The sequence below is a fragment of the Micropterus dolomieu genome, linkage group LG15 (genome assembly GCF_021292245.1).
Source record: "Micropterus dolomieu isolate WLL.071019.BEF.003 ecotype Adirondacks linkage group LG15, ASM2129224v1, whole genome shotgun sequence".
NCBI classification, from domain to species: domain Eukaryota; kingdom Metazoa; phylum Chordata; class Actinopteri; order Centrarchiformes; family Centrarchidae; genus Micropterus; species Micropterus dolomieu.
Genome location: NC_060164.1, coordinates 17691872 through 17710470, shown reverse-complemented (window position 1 = coordinate 17710470; position 18599 = coordinate 17691872). Strand labels below are relative to the sequence as shown.

General features: G+C 38.7%; 1 protein-coding gene across 2 annotated transcripts in view; it reads right to left on the bottom strand.

Moving 5' to 3' along the window:
• The window catches only part of adam12b (ADAM metallopeptidase domain 12b), a 61848-nt gene extending 46241 nt beyond the window's left edge, over positions 1–15607 (bottom strand). For both annotated transcript variants that reach the window (XM_046070992.1, XM_046070993.1), the window contains exons 1-2: positions 15478–15607; positions 807–885 (exon numbers count right to left, since the gene is read on the bottom strand). In XM_046070992.1, coding sequence (XP_045926948.1) covers positions 807–885; positions 15478–15578 — 180 coding nt within the window. In that variant the 5' untranslated portion in view covers positions 15579–15607. The remainder of the gene's footprint in view (positions 1–806; positions 886–15477) is intronic.
• Positions 15608–18599: the final 2992 nt, after the last annotated feature.

Below are 18599 nucleotides of genomic sequence, written 5' to 3'. Positions count from 1 at the left end.
CCTTTTTAAAGCCACAGTTTTTGCAACACCACACAAATGATAGCCTTCCTCTACACTGGCTGACAAAAATGCCTACCTGTTGTTGAGCAGTGAAACCCTCCTTCTACCAAACTTACCGCCGTAAAAATACCTTCATCATACAGTACAATAACGAATCAATTCTGCTAGGGTTTTCTTTTGTTAGCCACAAACTGTCTTCAACCAGTTAAGTGTTACAGTGAGTGGCCTTGATAAGTACTTGGTGATTTTATGACGTGTCTGCTTTATTTTGCTGCCTTTGTGAAGCACTTTATGTAATGTGGCTTTTGAAAAGTGCTCTATAAATACAGATTGTTATTTTTATTTCTTGAAATTTGAAATGAACATCAATCTTTTCTTCATTTCCACAAAGAGTGGCAGGCACTTTGCTTTACACAGCTAGCGCACACAATAAAACAAGTAGTCATGAATAGATCAGCTGCTAAAAGGGGATTCCATAATAAAATCCTGATGGAAGCGTTGGCTGAAAAACACCAAGCATAAAAACACAGCTTATCATCAAGTAGGCCACAGGATAGACAGCAACAGCCAGAGGCTTTCAAATACACACTGGGTCACACTTTAGTGATTAAAAAACTATAAAACACAATCCAATTTTAAACCTAAAGTTGAGTTTAAGTTAACACATAATGTAAATTATCAACTATAATACTGATCCTAGGAAGAAAACATCTGTTTAAGTCAACACTTTTAAAGGGTCTGCTTTTACAGCGCGACTGCACGTGAACTCGACCATAAATGTCAAAAGCACTTGAGTGCCACCGTACCGTGAAGTTGTGAGCACCGGTGACTGCACTTCCATCCTCCAGGTAATGTGTCTCAGTGTAATGGCTTGCAAAAAGACCCCTAAGAACAGAACAACAACAAAAAAAGGAAGAAAGAGACACATCAAACACCCTGGTATTTTTTCAACACTGCAAACCTGAATTGGTTAAAAAAAAAGTCTGCGTTTTAAGACTACTTAGAAAACTCAAACCTTAGCTGACTTTTTATGTAGATTCTGTGTTGCTTGTAAGGATTTGGGGGATAATGTGGATGAAATGTTTAGTATTCTGGGGCTAGCAGAGACTTGATTTTCTGTGAATTTACTAGGTGATTTGTACGTGTCCTTGAATCCCCTGGCATTCAGCGTGATTGAGTTGAATCCCTGTGGTAATTATTTTATGCATGTGTGTTTCTGTGCATATGTATGTGGACATATTTTAAATGTAGTCTGTGTGTGTGTGGAGGTTTTCCTCCTAGGGCCATGAGCAGATGGACACAGTGAGCCCCACCCCAAGCATTGGCAAAGGACCAGCAGGAACACCCATCTTTTGCAGATGCATAATCACGCAAACATCAGGCAGGATGATCTCAAGATGTGTGTGAATGTGTGTATGAGAAAGAGACAGAGTACTAGCAAGAGAAGGTAACAGCAAGTCCAAAAAATGCAGAAAAGTGATGTTTTTTCTTCAACTCTGTATGTGACATGATTTAAGATTCCTGTCCAAAAAAAAAAAAAAAAAACACAACTACCATGGCCTAAAGTGAATTCAATGAAAAAATGTCAGTGTAAGTCTGCATGTCAGGTACATAACTGCCATGTCAACACAGAATATTTCTGAAAAGTATCACACATTGGCTTTTGTTCTACAAAAAAACATGGGATTCATAAAGACAGAAGAGGAGATGGAGAGGATTTCAAAACTGGAACGCAGTGTTTGTCCAAATCACAGTGGGAATCATTCAAGTGATCTGCCATCCCACACAGCTTGCATGTACCACAAACCAGAATTAGATGAGAGTGAATTAAGCAAACATTGTACTTTTTTTTTTTTTTTTTTTCATACTTCAGGACCATCTAATATCTTCTTCTGTATCATCTGTACATTTAAAGTTCATATTTTATGACCTGCTTAAAAAAAAGATGAATCCTCCGTGGCTTGAGCCTGACCACATTTAACTTCATTAAATACTTATTATCGCTTTAATGTGCCTTATCATGCCATTAGCAAGCTCTAAACCAAATCTGATAAGCCAGCGGCCAGTAATCACTTTAAAGAGCCCATCATTAAAAATGGATGACACATCAGAGGGAAGCGCACGCTTAATGGAAAATCCCCAAACACATGTCTTTACTCTTAACTTGCAAAAGCACTGTTTAAAAAGTGCCACTGATATACAGCCACTTCCACCAACACAACACTATGGGGTGTTTTTGTTGAAAAGAGGGCAAATTCAAAATGCTCTAATACAGAATATGTTTGCAGTAAAGATGGGATTTGTGTCACGTGAGTGGTAATTCCAAGCAAATGCTCCCGTGCTATGTTTTGGGGACATGTTTGGAGAGCCAGCTTAGGGCATCGTGAGCCCCTGGTACTGAGACACATACGTATTAAAGCTGCAGATTTTACATGATGGACTCTGCCTGTAATCAACTCCTTGGCAAGGGTACACAGAGTTTATGAGGCCATGAATGTTTACTGTGTGTTTCTTCTGCCCTCGCTGGTTACCTTTAAGCTGTGTGTATTTTACACGTCTGAAAATGACCCTCTTGATGATCAGATGTCCATGGTTTCCATTTCTCTACTGTTCTAATGTTTCCCTCTTTGCCTTTTTACTGTCCCAGTACACAGAAATAAATCTGAGCTATTGGAAATGGCTACCAACCTTTAAAAAAAGGCCTTGGTTTTACTTCCTCCTGAGTGCATTCAAAAAAACATTTGAATTTGACATTTTCATTGAGAGCCGATAGAAAATGTCATCCTCGCTGCACCTAAGACGTGTCGGTCATGTTTTTCTGGTAAACCGCGGCAATAGAGGAGAGCGAGTTTCTCTCTGAATACCAGAATACTTCCATATTTGTGATTACACCTCCTTTCTTAGCAACAACAACCCAACTCCATCATCCCATTTTTGTCAAGAGGGCCACGCAGCCAATCAAATGCAATTTGAATTGGTCTGAAAATTGTCCCAGTTCTCCCCAGAAACCCTGTGTGAATTCTCCAAGTGCTGCTTTCAGTCTTTCTCGAGTATGTCATACGAGACAGGTGGTGAAATGGATGAATGGAACAGAAATGTAGAGCTCCTGATGGATGTGCAAAATTACTTTCTTTTTTAACCCCACATGAGGAAAATGATGGTATCAGCCTCAAACTGTAAATTTATTCTAAAACTGCAGTTGTAGCGTCTTTTTGATATTTTACTGCTCGTTATTATATACCATATGTTTCTTTTTCAGAAATGCTAAACTATAAACTTATAATTGCTCAAGTAAATAACCATTGATTCAATGCTCCTAAGTGTGTGTTGCGATTCATTAGACACAGTCTAACATCTAATTAACGATTCACTAATAGTCGCCCAGGTTAATTGTGATGAATGAGGGGCTCTTTAATAGCACATCAGGGAGGCGGAAAATTATGTTATTTGTCTTAAAAAATAATCTTCCGTCTCTTTTACTCAGCTTCTTACAAACTGCTCCACAGAATTAATTAAATTTCTCTGAAAATTAATTTACAGCATGAATAATTGATTGTTTCTAAAAGCCAGATGAATAGCTTTCTACACTTTCCTTCAGAGCCAAGTATGTTGTCTGCGATTATATTGTTTGACCATATTTAGGAGAATGACTTACTATTTGGAAAACCCACTTAAGTTCATGGTTGGGATTCTTTGTTGACCTTTCAACCCTTTGCTCCCTGATGTCTCAGATGAACATATGTTCCTGTTCCCTTTCCATCTCTTGACACAAGTGGATTGTTGACATATATCTTACACAACAATCAACGCAAGGCCAGAGTTCTGACTAGCACAATGCAGGCACCATACAGACAAGAACACAGTAGAAAAACTTATTACAGTGGACCATACAAAATCCCTCTTCCTTTCTATGCTGCATAAAAAAACAAACCTGTCAGATATGACTTTCTTTCATATCTGGAATTTATAGCAAATACAAGTGTTGTTGCTGAACCAAAAGACGTGTTTTGATGAGTTTTATCTGAAAAGAACAAATCAAACCTAGCAGACACAGACTCGCTACAAAAGCATAATGGATGAAGCCGAAACTGGATGTGTCACCCGTTGTTTACATGAATCAGTGTTTTTAATATCATCCTTTTCTCAGGCATCCAGAGAGTACAATATTCTGTGCAAATTTAAAGCGCCAAGCCTCATTTACATATATGTGTCTCCGTGCCTCATGTAATAATTCACCATTACACAAAGCCCCTTGAGCATGAAACCATTTGAGAGAAATATGGCTCCTCTTGCAGTCTCTCTGCTTCCTTTGAAGACTGCTAACTTCAGTGATTTCTTTTAATCCCCTCAACCCCACGAGCCTAACCCTAAGCCTTCCTATAGCTGCTACTTATGGTACTGTACGCTTAACTTAAAAAAGAGCAGACTACTACAGAAGGAGAGAGAGATGAAGAAGAGAGGAGGAACTAAAGAGGTGTGGTTGACAAGTCTAATTCTATTTCCACATACGGACGCGTTCCAAATTGATTTACATACAGCTCAATGTCCCTTCAGCTTAGGCTTGGCTGCAGCGGGTGTACAAAGCCAGAGAAAACTAGGGAGAGACAGAGATGAAGCTGGGAGGAGTGCAGGGAGCAAAACAGAAAAATGCCCTGAACTGCAGAATTAGAGGAGTGCCTTCCTTCACTCTACCTCTCTGGCTTTGTAAAAGATTACTCGTGTATACTTGTGCTTCTCCTGGTAACAGTCATATAACTGTAGCTTTTGAAAACACAGCAAGTCATAAAATTAATCTGTTCCTCATGGGTTTTCTTTTTATCACTTTAACTACATTCTCAATTCGGTAGCAGGCTTCCCAGTATATTTTTGTGATATTTTGTATATTTTCCTCAAATAGTCTCCCTGAAATTGAAGGTGTCAAGCCTCACAGCTCTGTGAGACTATATTTAGGCTAAATGCTAAATGTATTTCAGCTAAATGCTAACATCAGCATGCTAACATGCTTGCAATGACAATGTTGACACTCTAATGTTTAGTATGTATGTTTACCATGTTCACCATTTAGTTTAGCATGTTAGCATGCTATCATTTTCTAATTAGCACTAAACATAAAGTACAGTTGAGGCTGATGGCAGTGACATGTATCTTTAGGTATTTGGACGGAAATCAAAATAGAGGAGGAATTTTAAATTTGACCTGATGATCGATAAAACGTCAAGGAAACACCAAAGTTATAACATTACATCCACTGGGGAACATGAATATGTGTAAAAACAAAACAAAAAAAAGTCATGCAATCCATGAAATAGTTGAGACATTTCACACTGAACCACAAGTGGAAAAGACAGGGGAGTTTCTTAGTCAGATAGATTTATCCTCCGGGAATAACGAATGTTGTCACCAAATTCTAGTCAGTCCATCAAGAAAATGTGGAAAATATTTCACTAAAAAACTGGAAATCAGCTGGTGGCACTAGATACAATAGTCAGAGGATCGCCAAAGTGATTACAATTCTTCCCTGGGGACACTGAACTTCTGTAGCCTACAATATTTCATGGCAATCCATCCAATAGTGTATAAGATATTTCCCTCAAAACCAAATATGCCAACCTCACTACAGTGCTACAGGAAAAGTCGGTCATTAGGGTACACCCTCAGAGGCCCATGAATGTATGTACAAACGTTAACGGCAATTCATCCTATACTTGTCAAGATTCTTCTTTCTGAACCGAAATGGTGGACCGACCGACCAACTGACCGAGCACCTGAGTCTAAAAACTCACACTAATGAGAGAGCAGACTAAAATTTTCCAATATAAACGCTCCAGCAGGCAGCAGACCAATATCAAACAAACAGGCTGATGGGCCGAGCCTATTTAAATATTGACTGACCAAAGCAAAGATAGCTCCTTAATGAGTCAAGATCCCTCTTTGCTTAGATAGAAGTCACAGAGACAGCAGCTCGTTCACTTTTTAAATCATTCTGAGTGAGTTCACAAAGGTCCAGATGACGACACTTTTCCCAAAATAAGAAGAAATGAAGAAAACCAAATTGTGAAACGACAAACAGTCACTTCTACCAAGTTGTTTTTAGAGATTAAAGACTTATAATGGCCCTGCAGATACAAATATACCAATGACTCAATCTATGTGTGGTCAATTTATAAGCTACAGTGACAAGTAAGAACATTATAACTTGCTTTGTAGTAGACATTCAGTTCAGCTTCAAATGAAAACCTGAATTTTTGCTGTTCAATCACCAAGAGGGTACACTCAGTCAAACAACATTCTCTGTCTGTGTCCTTCACCTCCGGCTTCAAAGCTTCATGTGTGATGCGGTGCCCAAGGCGAATGAAGTCATCGCATCAGTAAAACAAACCACAGAGGGAGAAACAAGGCTCTCTGTGCTAGAAAGCAGCTGTGAATGATGAATCATGGTATAGCGATACAGCTAGGGGAGGCTGTCTCTAAACTGAATAAAATCACAGGGATTCATGTGAAAACAGAAATGCCTGATAATATATTCAAATCACATTTTCCTGTTCGAGCTACATCACTGACCATAAGATCTCCTTCATGACTGCTTTACCTGTTACCAATGAGGACTGTAGGCCAGATGAAAGATAAATTATATATATATATAGATATATATATATATATATATATATATATATATATATATATATATATATATATATATATATATATATATATATATATATATATATATATATATATATATAGAGGTGTTGACAGGAGGCTTCTGATGGTCAGTCACTGTGGCGAAATAGACAGCATCTATCTAAAAAGGAACATTTTGATAACGCTGATGTACTGCAGGTACTGACATTGGATTGTACCACTCTCCTGATCACTTTACAGCACACAGTGAAAGGTAACTGTATTACTGTATAAGATAAATGCCTTCAGATATAGGAAGGTATCCATAGCGTGGGATTGTGCATCAGTTTTTAAGAGATTTTTCTAGTATGTGAGAGTCTCAAGAACTCACAGATCACAGGAGGTAATTTCTTTCCTGTGGATATGGCTTCTCCCTTTGACACATCTTTACATCTCCAGGCTTTTATTTTCTTTCGCACGGTGAAGGTAACCTTATCTTTTATGCTTCCAGATATTTCTTCATTTCACTGCCCCATTGCTTGTTACTGGCACTGCTTTTTACTACCATCAAGTCTTAAAAATTCTTAAGAATTGATAACAAAAATTTGAGTAAAAAGGCAAGGCCACAGGTTCAAAACAAGGATTAAAAATGCCGTGGTGTCAAGACCCAAGCTTTTCCACGTCAGGTGGGCGTGAAACATTGCAACGTGGACTGAAGCTATATCAATGTGGTTATTTCCCTCGGTTGTGAGCTAAATAGCAACCACCACAGCAATGGCAGCAAGGTGCTGCAAAGCTGTCCAAGAATGAAGTGTTTCATAGCTGCTGGCCTACACGCCCGGAATATTTAACACCACAAAACGATTCCCACACTAAACATATTTTTCCTCATAACTGTACAAAGAGAATGATGTCATATTCCCCCCACACCCTTTAAAGGGAATAGTTTGTCAAATCAGCGGGAGGGAAAATGCACTCATCTACTGTACTGTAAGAATGAACCCTGTACGTGAATCCAGTCATCTAACTTCTCTCTGGGTATGGCCAGCTGTTATAACGCGAGATCAACCTGCCCATCTTGTGCAAAATTAGCCTCTGGCGTTTATATCCTCCCTACATATTGCACCACTGAGGCTGTTGTAATTAATACTCCATGCTTTCACAGCTAAACATTAGACCGTTGTGAATGTGAAATGTGCGGCTAAAGGAGTGTTTGAATTCGTTATTACTCTAACACAGCAGCGCAGAATATTTCTGGGCACCGGACGATGATGGTACGAGCTCAAAATGCCTGGAGGCAACATCACTACCACAAACAAGTAGTGAGCCATAAACTCTTTATATGGAAAGCTGTTAGAAAAATACGCTCTTGATAGCAGAGCAATGAAAGCATGCTCGATCAATCTATTGTGGTATCTTGTACTGATTATCTTCAATCACTAAGGAAAAGTCCTAATCCACCATCACCCTGCTCTTGGCTTTTAAGAATTTCATGTCTTTTTTTGTATTTAGAAATGGTTTGCTTTAAGAGGTTCCACAGATAATAAGAGATGGTATTACTATTATTGCTTACGTTGAGTTACTTACCTTCTTGAACTTAATCTAATGAGCCTATTTGTATTGCCAACAATTGTGTTGGGCAGAGTACTAAACAAACAATTTTAATGCATTATTATTTTATGGTTTTGTTTATTGTTGTTGATTTCATTATTTGGATTTCATTCTTTTATTTTCTTTTAATTTATTACACTTTTGCTTAATGGTATTATGTATCTTGTGAGTGGTAAATGCGTGGATGAAAAAAATAAAATAAAATAAGGAAAACCTGTTTGTGTATTATGTATACTGTTGCTGATTTATTGAATATACTTCTTTACAATACAAAATAATGATATCAGAGCAAGCTGTCTGCTTTCGGATTATTGTCCTTAAGGGAAAATATGTGTGTAGTTTTCCACATGCATCATTACTAATTACTACTTGGAAAAATACTTTTTATACTATTATTATTTTTTGCCACTTTTTGCCTTTATTTGATAGGCACAGCTTAAGAGAGACAGCAAATGTGGGAGAGAGAGGAGATGACATACAGCAAAGGGCCACGGGCTGGACTAGAACCCAGGCTGCTGCAGTAAGGACTTATACATGGTACACGCAATCTATCAGTTGACCTAAAGGGTGCTGACCAGATAAATACTAATAATAACTGAAAGATCTATAGTTAATCTGGGTCATCAACTACAGGAAGCAATGGCAAAGTATTGCTTTTTCAAAATGTTCTCAAAGCTTACAGCAAACTGACCTCAATAAATAGCGTTTTCCCAAAATAGGTAACAACATCTTTCAGCTTGCTAACAGTGCCAGTGGAAGAGTCAAACCTGAAATACACATCTCACAAAGTTTATTTATTAAGCTTTATACTTCAAATAGTGGAGTGATATGAGAAGAAGAATTAACTCATTGAAAATGGTGTATAGCTAATATGCATGAAAAATTGTTTGATCGATGCATCTTCCAAAATCAATCACTACGAACAAAATACTGAAAACATATCACACAGTAAATTGCATCGTTTGCACAATTTGCCCAAAAGATTGATTATTTGCATGTGTGCCAAACAGAATACAAAAGGCTGTTTACACTTCTCTAATGTTCTTCTGCATACTAAAGCTGACACACAGATAACAAGTGTGTGTGCAGTTGCATCAAATCTTCATTAAAAGTTTGTGAGAAAGAAGTATTCTAAACAACCTCTAGAAATAGTTTTTGTATGTCTGCCCGGTACTGAGATGAACTGTTTTTTTTTGCTTTTGCTGCTTCAATATTCCCATCCATAACAAGCTACACACCGGAACTAATGAGTGACTAGGGATCTTCAAGGGAGGTGGCCTATTATTATTCATTGAAAAAGAGTAAACAAATGCATAAATGTTAATGTCAGAGGGTTCCTATCTGTCCAATTAATCTATGGTGACTCCCCTGGGCAGCCTCATTGTTCAGCCATACTTTTTTTTGTCTTCAGGGGAAATATGCAATTAAGAGCTCAGCAGAAAAAAACAATATTAAAGATGTTTTTTGTCTTTCATTTTTCTTCCCATCTCTTTTTATTTTTGTCTTACGCCGTCATTTCTTTCTTCCTGCAAAAAAAACATTAAACAACTGGTGCATATCAACATGAATCATCTCCTGCTCTCCTACATTCCCGCCTATCCACACGTTTGCTCCTTTTTGAAATCCTAGAAGATGACACACAGGCAACTTTACACTTCGAACTGTAAGGAGCACTTGTGCCGCATAAGGCAACTGCTTTAATATAGCACGCTGTCGCTCCACTGACTGCACACATCCCAGACCATCAGCTCTCCAGACCCCATGGAGCATTCTTTCCCTCCTCTTAAAAAACGTCTCACGTCATTAAACCCTCTCTTTACACTTTCACTGATGCTGCGATGATTCTCCAATAAGATAATAGCATACAATCTGTCATTCTCCACCCCATTACCTTGCAAACATGTTGGAGATGGAAACTTTCACTTGGCACTGATGTATCATTTTAACACAAGGATCAGGGTGAGCAATCTGTCAGTGATGCTGATGCGGTGTAAAGCGAGTCGTCATGGAGGCTGGGTATTGAGCAGGAGATGTCAATTATTGGACAGGCTCCGGGTGGTAAAACAACAAAGTGCTTTGAAGTTTATCAGAGCTCTGATTTTGGGTTTCTAGCAGTAAGGCACTTGATATTTCACTGATAGCTATGGCCAGCGTGAGTAGTCTGCAGCATGTCAGTACTGCCCTACTTTTATCTACCTGCTGACCACAGCATACATAAGTCATAAAGCCAGTGGTCTCTGAATGCAGTCTGTAAAAGGATTACAAAAAAGCTCAGACATTACATGCTGCACAGGTCACTGTACTGCCATATTGTCTGGTAGGTCTGGTGACAATAACATCGTACTCACCAAATTAATTGCTGAGATCTGGGAATGCGAACTGCAACCAATGACTCACTCACCGCTCACTCCTCCCTTTGCAAGTGCATAGGGGAGAAGCTATGGCGGCTGACACGCTCTGACGGCTCTTGTGCTAAATAATATGTGGGGTCCTCCATTTGTCCTATTTTCTCTTCTCTTCTTACTTTTAACAAACAACAACTATTGCTACTTCTTCAACTTCCATGAAAGGGGACGCGGTGTATATAGATAGAAATAGCTCATTCAAACTAATAAAAGCATAATGGTTCATTATGTAAGGTCTTAATACACCATTGAAAATATAGTTATGTATATTGCATTTCTGTCAATAGATCCTCCTAAATATTACGCACTGAATCTTTAAAATCAAACATCTATCACAGTTTACAGACTGACATCTAATTAAGCTTTGATCCACTGTATTTGCCCTGTTTGTGCATTCACAATTTTACAGTGCAATTAAGGATTACTTTCAGTTTTACTCCAAATAAAGTGGTTTAGATGGTTGTTTACAGCTGTCTGATCATTTGCCTGATCATGTTTTTTATACAGTCAAACTAATGTCGTTGTGTTCCCAGATCTCAACAATTACTTTGGGGAGCAAAACATCACAATCCACTAAACAATGATCTAAACTGCAAAAATAAAACTGGTATGATTTTCTATACTTTTACCAGTTAAGCCATGTAAAACACATTTCACAGATATGAATATGAAATATTATTATTATTTATTTATTATTTTTTTTTACAATTTTCTTGTAGATTTCCTGTTTTTGTTCCAAAAGAACACATTTATCTGCCTCTCTGCAGATTTGTTTCTCAAACAAATCAGCAACAGCGTGTTACTGTATTTCTGTCCACAGAACAAAGTTCCCACTGGCTTCAGTGTTTACACACACAGCCTGTGAATTAATTATGCTGTTGCCCCTATGTTGTCAAGTTCAACTTGCAGCAAAAACTTCCCCTCTATCAGTGATGTCATATTATGCACTTCCTCTTTACGTTATTTTCCAAGGCACATCTGGATTTATTGTGAACACACACTTCCTCTCATGTGCATGTGTGTATACAGCGTGTATGTGTGTGCATGCATGTGTCCAGTATGTAAACACCTCTGACCTTTTGAACTGATGAATGCAAAGCTTTTGTTCACTGATAAAGCTGTTAGTCATACGGTGCTGAAACCTACAGTGTCTGACCTGCCAGAGTTCTGAAAGGCTGCTGTGCATGCATTGCCTGGTAATATGTGTTTATTATGTTTAGTAGAAACACATATGTGATTTAGAGAGCAGACTTTCACCTGCATGGCTATGGAACATACAGGACAACAGCAACCTAAAATGCTGCAGACTAGCTCAGGAGCAATATCAATAATCCCTATAATCTGTATCTTATATCACCTGTATGGGCTGCTAGCATGGTGAGCAATATTGCAGGCATTAACCATATCAGATAAACACCACTGAGAGTGTGTAACAGCTGCTAAGCTGTGCTGTCTCAGGCAGAACAGTCTGTATTTCTCATGGGTCCACTACGAATGACCCATTCTCTGTGCCGTGCTGCGATATAGAGGATGTTAATCACACACAAAGCAATTTCTACTTTGAAAAGGATTTCTCATTAAAGCTTTTATATCAAGCTTTTATGGCTAAGAGTTTTGGGAGGTTTTGTGTGAAACACGATTATGATACACTCGGCTGATTCCCCCAGCCTAGGAACTGTAATTTGATGGCAGATTTTACACTAATGGCTGCATCTTGTCATAGACAAATGCATAAAAGTGCATTATAATGTACAGTTCACACATGCATTTTATTATCTTGAGAAATCTTGCATCTTGTACAGTACGGTAATGTCATCTTTCATGTACCACACTCTCCTGGATTTGTTTCCCGCTGATGCAGATAAATGATGCCCAGAATAAATATGGATATTATGCACCATCAACATCTGTAGCCCCACTCCACCATATCAAAAACTCCAACGCAGATAATAGATTTTCTACTCACCTACACCAAGGCAATAGTTCACTCCACTGACACCATACTGAGTATATCACAGTCTAATTTAAAACATAAAAGAGCTGTAGCCTTTTAAGGAGTTTCAGGCTGCAAATAAATCGCCTCTGTGCTCCCATTTGGAGGCCCTTACTCTCCGTTAAGTGCTCAGAAACAAAACTGAAAATCACTTAACGCTCACAGGATCCTAATTGTTCTGCTAGCTAGCACCTTCGACAAGTGACCCACTCCCTGAACAGTATATGTAAGGTTAAAAGCAGTTAAAATTGGGAGATGCTCCACTCAATGTTCCCTCGCATGAATGAGAAATGAACATACACAGAGAGAGGGAAACACAAAAAACACATAACACAACCTGACCATACTGGCTAAGTGCTGTGACAACATCCTCGCAATCCCCTCTACTACTGCAGGCCCGTAAAAATAGGTCTGTAGCAGTGAACAAATAGATGATGCTATATGCTGCCATACTGCATTAGTGCATTAATGTATTTAACTGTTTCACTGAAAGCAAAATTAGGGCACTAACTGGAAAACAGTTTTGGCAAAACTATTCCTTAAACATTATTTCATCTGCTGCACTGCAACTACAGTTTTAGGAAGTTGTATTGACATAAGCATATTCTAATAGAAGTGGATAGTAATAAAGTAATGAAGTGGATTCCAGTTTCATAATCACATAAATATGTGAATAACATTGTGCTTTATTACAGGTCGAAAGTACGTGATTTTCTTCAAGGTCAAAACTACTTAAACTATCGCTTTGTCAAAAAAAAAAAAAAAAAAAAAAAAAAATACACTGGCTTAACACTGATCTTCCCCTGAGATCTCTAGGTCTGGAAAATAAAATCAATCACACTATTAGGGAACTAGAGAGGAAAAGAGAAAGTGAACCTAAGACAGGGACAGACTTAAAGAGAAAAAAACTTTACACTATGCAAGACTCTGAGGTAGCTTGGCTCTGGTGCTTGGCTCTGATCCCACAGGTCAAAAAACTACCATTCTAATCTTTTCCCCAAGCAACACCTAAGACCGCTCTCTCTCTCTTTTTTCCTTCTTATTGTCCTTCAAGACTGGGCAACTTTCCCCAAGGACGCTTTGCATTATCCACAAACTCTTTAGCCAACTAATTAAAGATGGTAGGAGGCAAAGTGCGACTACAATGTCATCGGTGAAAAAGAAGTGAAATTCACAATCAGATCAATGCTCAATAAACAAACATGATGTGTAAAAGCTCACACTATAACAGTGTGCTCCAGATCTCTTCTTAGTATGTGTGTTTTTCAATAGTCATCTCTGCACACATGCGCACAGTACTAAAGAGGATCTGACTGCCAAAGTATTTTATTTCCCAGCCTGACACTGACAAAATGCCAGCAGCAGGTAAAGCCAGACGCTGAACAGCAACAATAATTTTATCCTCCGTCGCGACAATCACGACGTCAACAGTAGAAATGTACGCTTCATGTTGCAGTACCAAGAATGTGCGCATTGCATGTATTTGATCGGTCAATGCATTATGTAGCCCAATGATGTTGCGTTGCATTGCAGCAAAAGCTGAGTGAGGTTCAACAGCTCTGCGTTTTTCTTTTTTGCCTGAGCGCTCTGAGTTGGCACTCCACCCTGTGGCAACACAGTGGTCTCATTAAAAGTAAAAGTTTGATGTTTTGAGTGACACACTTATTTGCTTTCTGACAGAGAGTTCGATGAGAAGACTCTCATATCTGTGTGTTGAATATAAGGCTACAGCCAGCAGCCGGTTAGCTTAGCACAAACACTGCAAACAGAGGGGAAACACGTACCCTGACATGATCCAAAGGTAACAAAATCCATCAAACAGCATCACTAAAGCTAACTAAGTTATCTCTCATTTGTTTATTATGTACAAGAACCAAAATGTAAAAAGGACATCTCTCCATTTAACCGGAGGTTATGTGCGTTATACTATTTCTAAATTAATAGTTAATATTTAATTAATATGAGAGGGGTCAGTTTTCTGTTGTCTGCAGTAGCATGTTCTTCTTGCGCTGCAATCGGGGGGCAAAAATATGATATACAAAGTATCAGTTTACTCTGTTATACTGTATCATAATTGGCATCCACAATGAACCAAAGTGAAGCAAAAGAAGCTAATAGAAACCCCTTGCTTGTAGGTGACTGGTGTTTAACCTTGTAATAATGCCTGAATTGATTGTGACAGGCAGAACAAAATGCCTTGGCATCCAACAGAAAGTCACACAGAGACTTGGCACCAAAGTCTGGGTACACATGTGTTGGCACCAAGCAGCAGCCTGAGGTCCAACGTTCCCCCACCGGTGGCTTTGACAGGGTCTCAGGTTGCATGGTGACAGAAGAGCTGCTCAGTGAAAACACAAGCATGCATGGGAAGAGCGTGGGAGGAGGGGGTAGGAAGAGATAAGGGGGGTTGAAAAAACCTGGATATAGACAGACAAACAGCAAGACGTGACAGGAAGAGAGCATCAACATCAACTTGATCGTTGACATGCAGGAACAGAGGAAATGGGAGTGATGGTAGAGTTAGTGCAAGAGGAAGGAGCAGAAGAAGAAGAAGACTGCCAAAGTTGTGAAGTTTGCTGCTCCTCAACATCCAGCATCCATCTATTTCCTGACCTCATGCTAGACATAGGTGAGCACAGGTTTATTTAGACTGCATGGAAACCCATCATTACTGACTAGTTACATATAAAAGCTCCTTTTCACAACCTAGATTAGGCATCAGAGTTGACGGCCAAACATCCAACAGCCAATTCTTTTCCACATAAAAAGCACAGCTGAATGACGGAACCGCATACAGTTCAACTTATCTCATACTCTTGACACATCCAATTAAAGTGCAAAGGAAACCTGGAATCTCTCCTTGAGCGGCCTGAGCTCTTCCTCACTGAACAGACTTGGTAATAATAAATCTCCTCTGTGGTACCACACATAGAGAGAGGTCTTGGCATTGTCAGCTGTGTTATTGAAATGAGGTGCATCTTCTTTCCCATAGAAAACACACTGAGTATGTTGCTATGGGCATTTTTTATTTTTTTTGTCAAAAATAATAATGATGTCATGTGTTCCAAAAGGGCTCTTTCCTCTTTTCTTTCCTGCCACAGAAGAATGAAAGGAAATGTTCTCACTGGGAAATGCAGGGTCTTGTGCAGAGCACTAGTTAGACTATTAATTCATCCAGCTCATTGTGTTTCAAGGAGAAAAGCTGAACATTTTTTTATTAAAAACAGTGTACATGAACAGGATTGAAGCAACACGCAATAAATACATCTTGTATGCCTTAACGTTTTGAAAGTCAAATTAATTTAAAAGTAGTTACTAGCTATATATCATAGCGGCTGCGCTAGCTTCGTGTTACCTTCTATTTCTAGAGTGATTTTCTGAACCAGATGTTGCGTTTTCTTATTTCTTCTTTTTCTGTTTTTATAAATCATTTTAACAGTGAAAATTATTAGAACTATTGTAAGAAAAACCTTTATGAATGAGGCTCATTGTCATTTCTGAACTGAATGCTGCTCTCTGATTTGGGGTGTTTGGATTTACTGTGATATGATCCATCTCAATGTGGGATTATAAAAACAAATGGTTCACACAAACAAACAAGCAAAGAAAAATAAAATAAAATTATTAGGGGCTGTGATGGATGTTTGTCTTTTCAGAATAGGTGTGGCACAAATCTGACATAGGCCTACCGGTTTTAATAATTTGGATGGTAACAGGATCAGTTAGATTACCAGAATTTGGCTGTACTTTAATCTACAGTGTAGATCCATACGCCCATAATAACTGAAATTGTAAGCTAAGCGAAAATGTATATGGGCATAAAACATGTAAATCATATGTTTTGCCCAATAATCATCTGACAGTTACAGATGAACCATGTATTCAAAAGTTGACTTTTTTCTTGTTCGGACTTTGAAAAGACAGGATCCTAATGTCTGGACATGGATGTGTCCTGATGCAGCTTGCTAGTTAAAAAATGTTGGCAAGCTGCCAAAACAGTTGGAGATATTTAAGAGAGCACACTTGGAATCAAGTGCGAGAATTATCGGGATCACTCTCTGTGCACTCTCAAATGTTAACTTAGTTTTGCCTCCCTCAAATCTTTTGTCCTCAAGATATATCCATATAAAGTAAACTACTCTCAGCCTTGTTAGCTCAGGGGTCAAAATAGAAACGTTGGAATATAAAGAAGCATATTTGTGAATATTCTCAGTCATCCATTTATTACACTTAGCTGACAATTTTATCCAAAGCGGCTTACAATTGTTATATATACATATCAGACGTCGCACTCCTCTGGAGCAACAAGGGGTTAAGCGTCTTGCTTCACAGTGGGGAATTGAACCCGGGTCTCTCACACTACAGGCATGTGTCTAATCCACTGCACCATCATCACCCCAAGGAAGGTTGAAATTGAAATCAAAGGGAACTGGACGTGGTTGAAGATGCTTTCTCCGCTTAAGAGCAGACCACCTTTGTGAAGCGGTCTAGGTGTGGGTGTTTGGCCAAACCAAACATGTTAGGCGGGATAGCACCCTTAGACAATTTTAATTAAACAAAACTTTTGTTAAACCACGACAATATTACTTTTCAAATAATTTATAACACATTCTTCCTCTTACAAATGAAAAGTTAAACTTCTGAGTCTGTGAAATATAGAGGCAGTCCAACTAATCAACAATAAAATACACTGTTTCTTAGTTCAGTACACACAGAGGATTTGCTTCTACAGGCTTACTTGGTCTAGTATGATGAGTAGCTTATGGTGGCTAATATAAGCTGACTTTATTGCTGTTTGCTGTTTAACTGACAGTACTGAGTTAGTTTTCTGATTTTAAGTTTTAGCATTTACCTCTATCCCATATTTGTCACTTATGGCCACAGTATCTCTTTAAATGAAAATAAGGGATATCAGCACTAGCATAAAACTATTTCAAACAATAATGGGCCTTAGAAACCAGAAATCATAATACTAAATGTAGAAAACTTTTGTAAGTGGGCCAACATGCACATCTTTGATACTCTCTCTCTCTCGCACACAAACAGCACCTTCGTCCCCCAGACAGTGCTATTGAAGTCTTTAATCAAGACTAATGTGGAATGTCCCATAAGACCACCATTAATCATTTGAAGCTGGCCAACTGTGCCATTGATTAATGCTATACATCAAAGCAGCTGCTGCTGGCCCAAGTCCGCATGTCTGTCCAGCTCTGTTTGCACTGTGCAGCACGTCAAGCTTTAAATATTGTATATGACACAGCTATTCCCATTGCTCTTACGAAAAAAGGAACATGGCAGAGTAATGGGAAAACATTTTCTCTTTTTTAACCATGTTAAGCCTCTTATTTTGAATGAACTAGCTCATGGGACAAAGAAGTTTATGTGTAGCGGCATACAAGACTGTTACAACTGAAATCAAGCAGAGAGGCCGGGCTAAGTCACATCCCAGTGTGCTACTCTGGTATAAAGCTAACAGAAAACAAAACATTTACTGTAAAATTACTTTTCTGGCACAGAAATTGACAAACAGGAAGATTTTGAACTGTAGCTTGCAGGGCTCTTCTTTTGACAACTGTGATAGACTTTTGTATACCTTGTAAAAGTGACACAAACTTCTGAGTCTGTGAAATATAGAAGCGGTCCACTCATTGCCTACACTGTATTTTTTTATTCAGACAGTTTCATTCCAGTGGCCTTCAAAGGACACAAAAGAAGTGGCCCCTAACACCCAGGGAAATGAAATCCAGTCCAGGCTTGGGCATTTGTGTTTGCAATGAACAAAAAATTTACAAGGTGTACAAATACAAAGAAACTCTGCCTCTCTAACACACACACACACACACACACACACACACACACACACACACACACACACACACACACACACACACACAGTCTCGCTGTGTGCCATCTATAAAAAACACTTCCCTCAAGCACACACAGTGGGCCCCCACTGGTTTCTCTCCTCA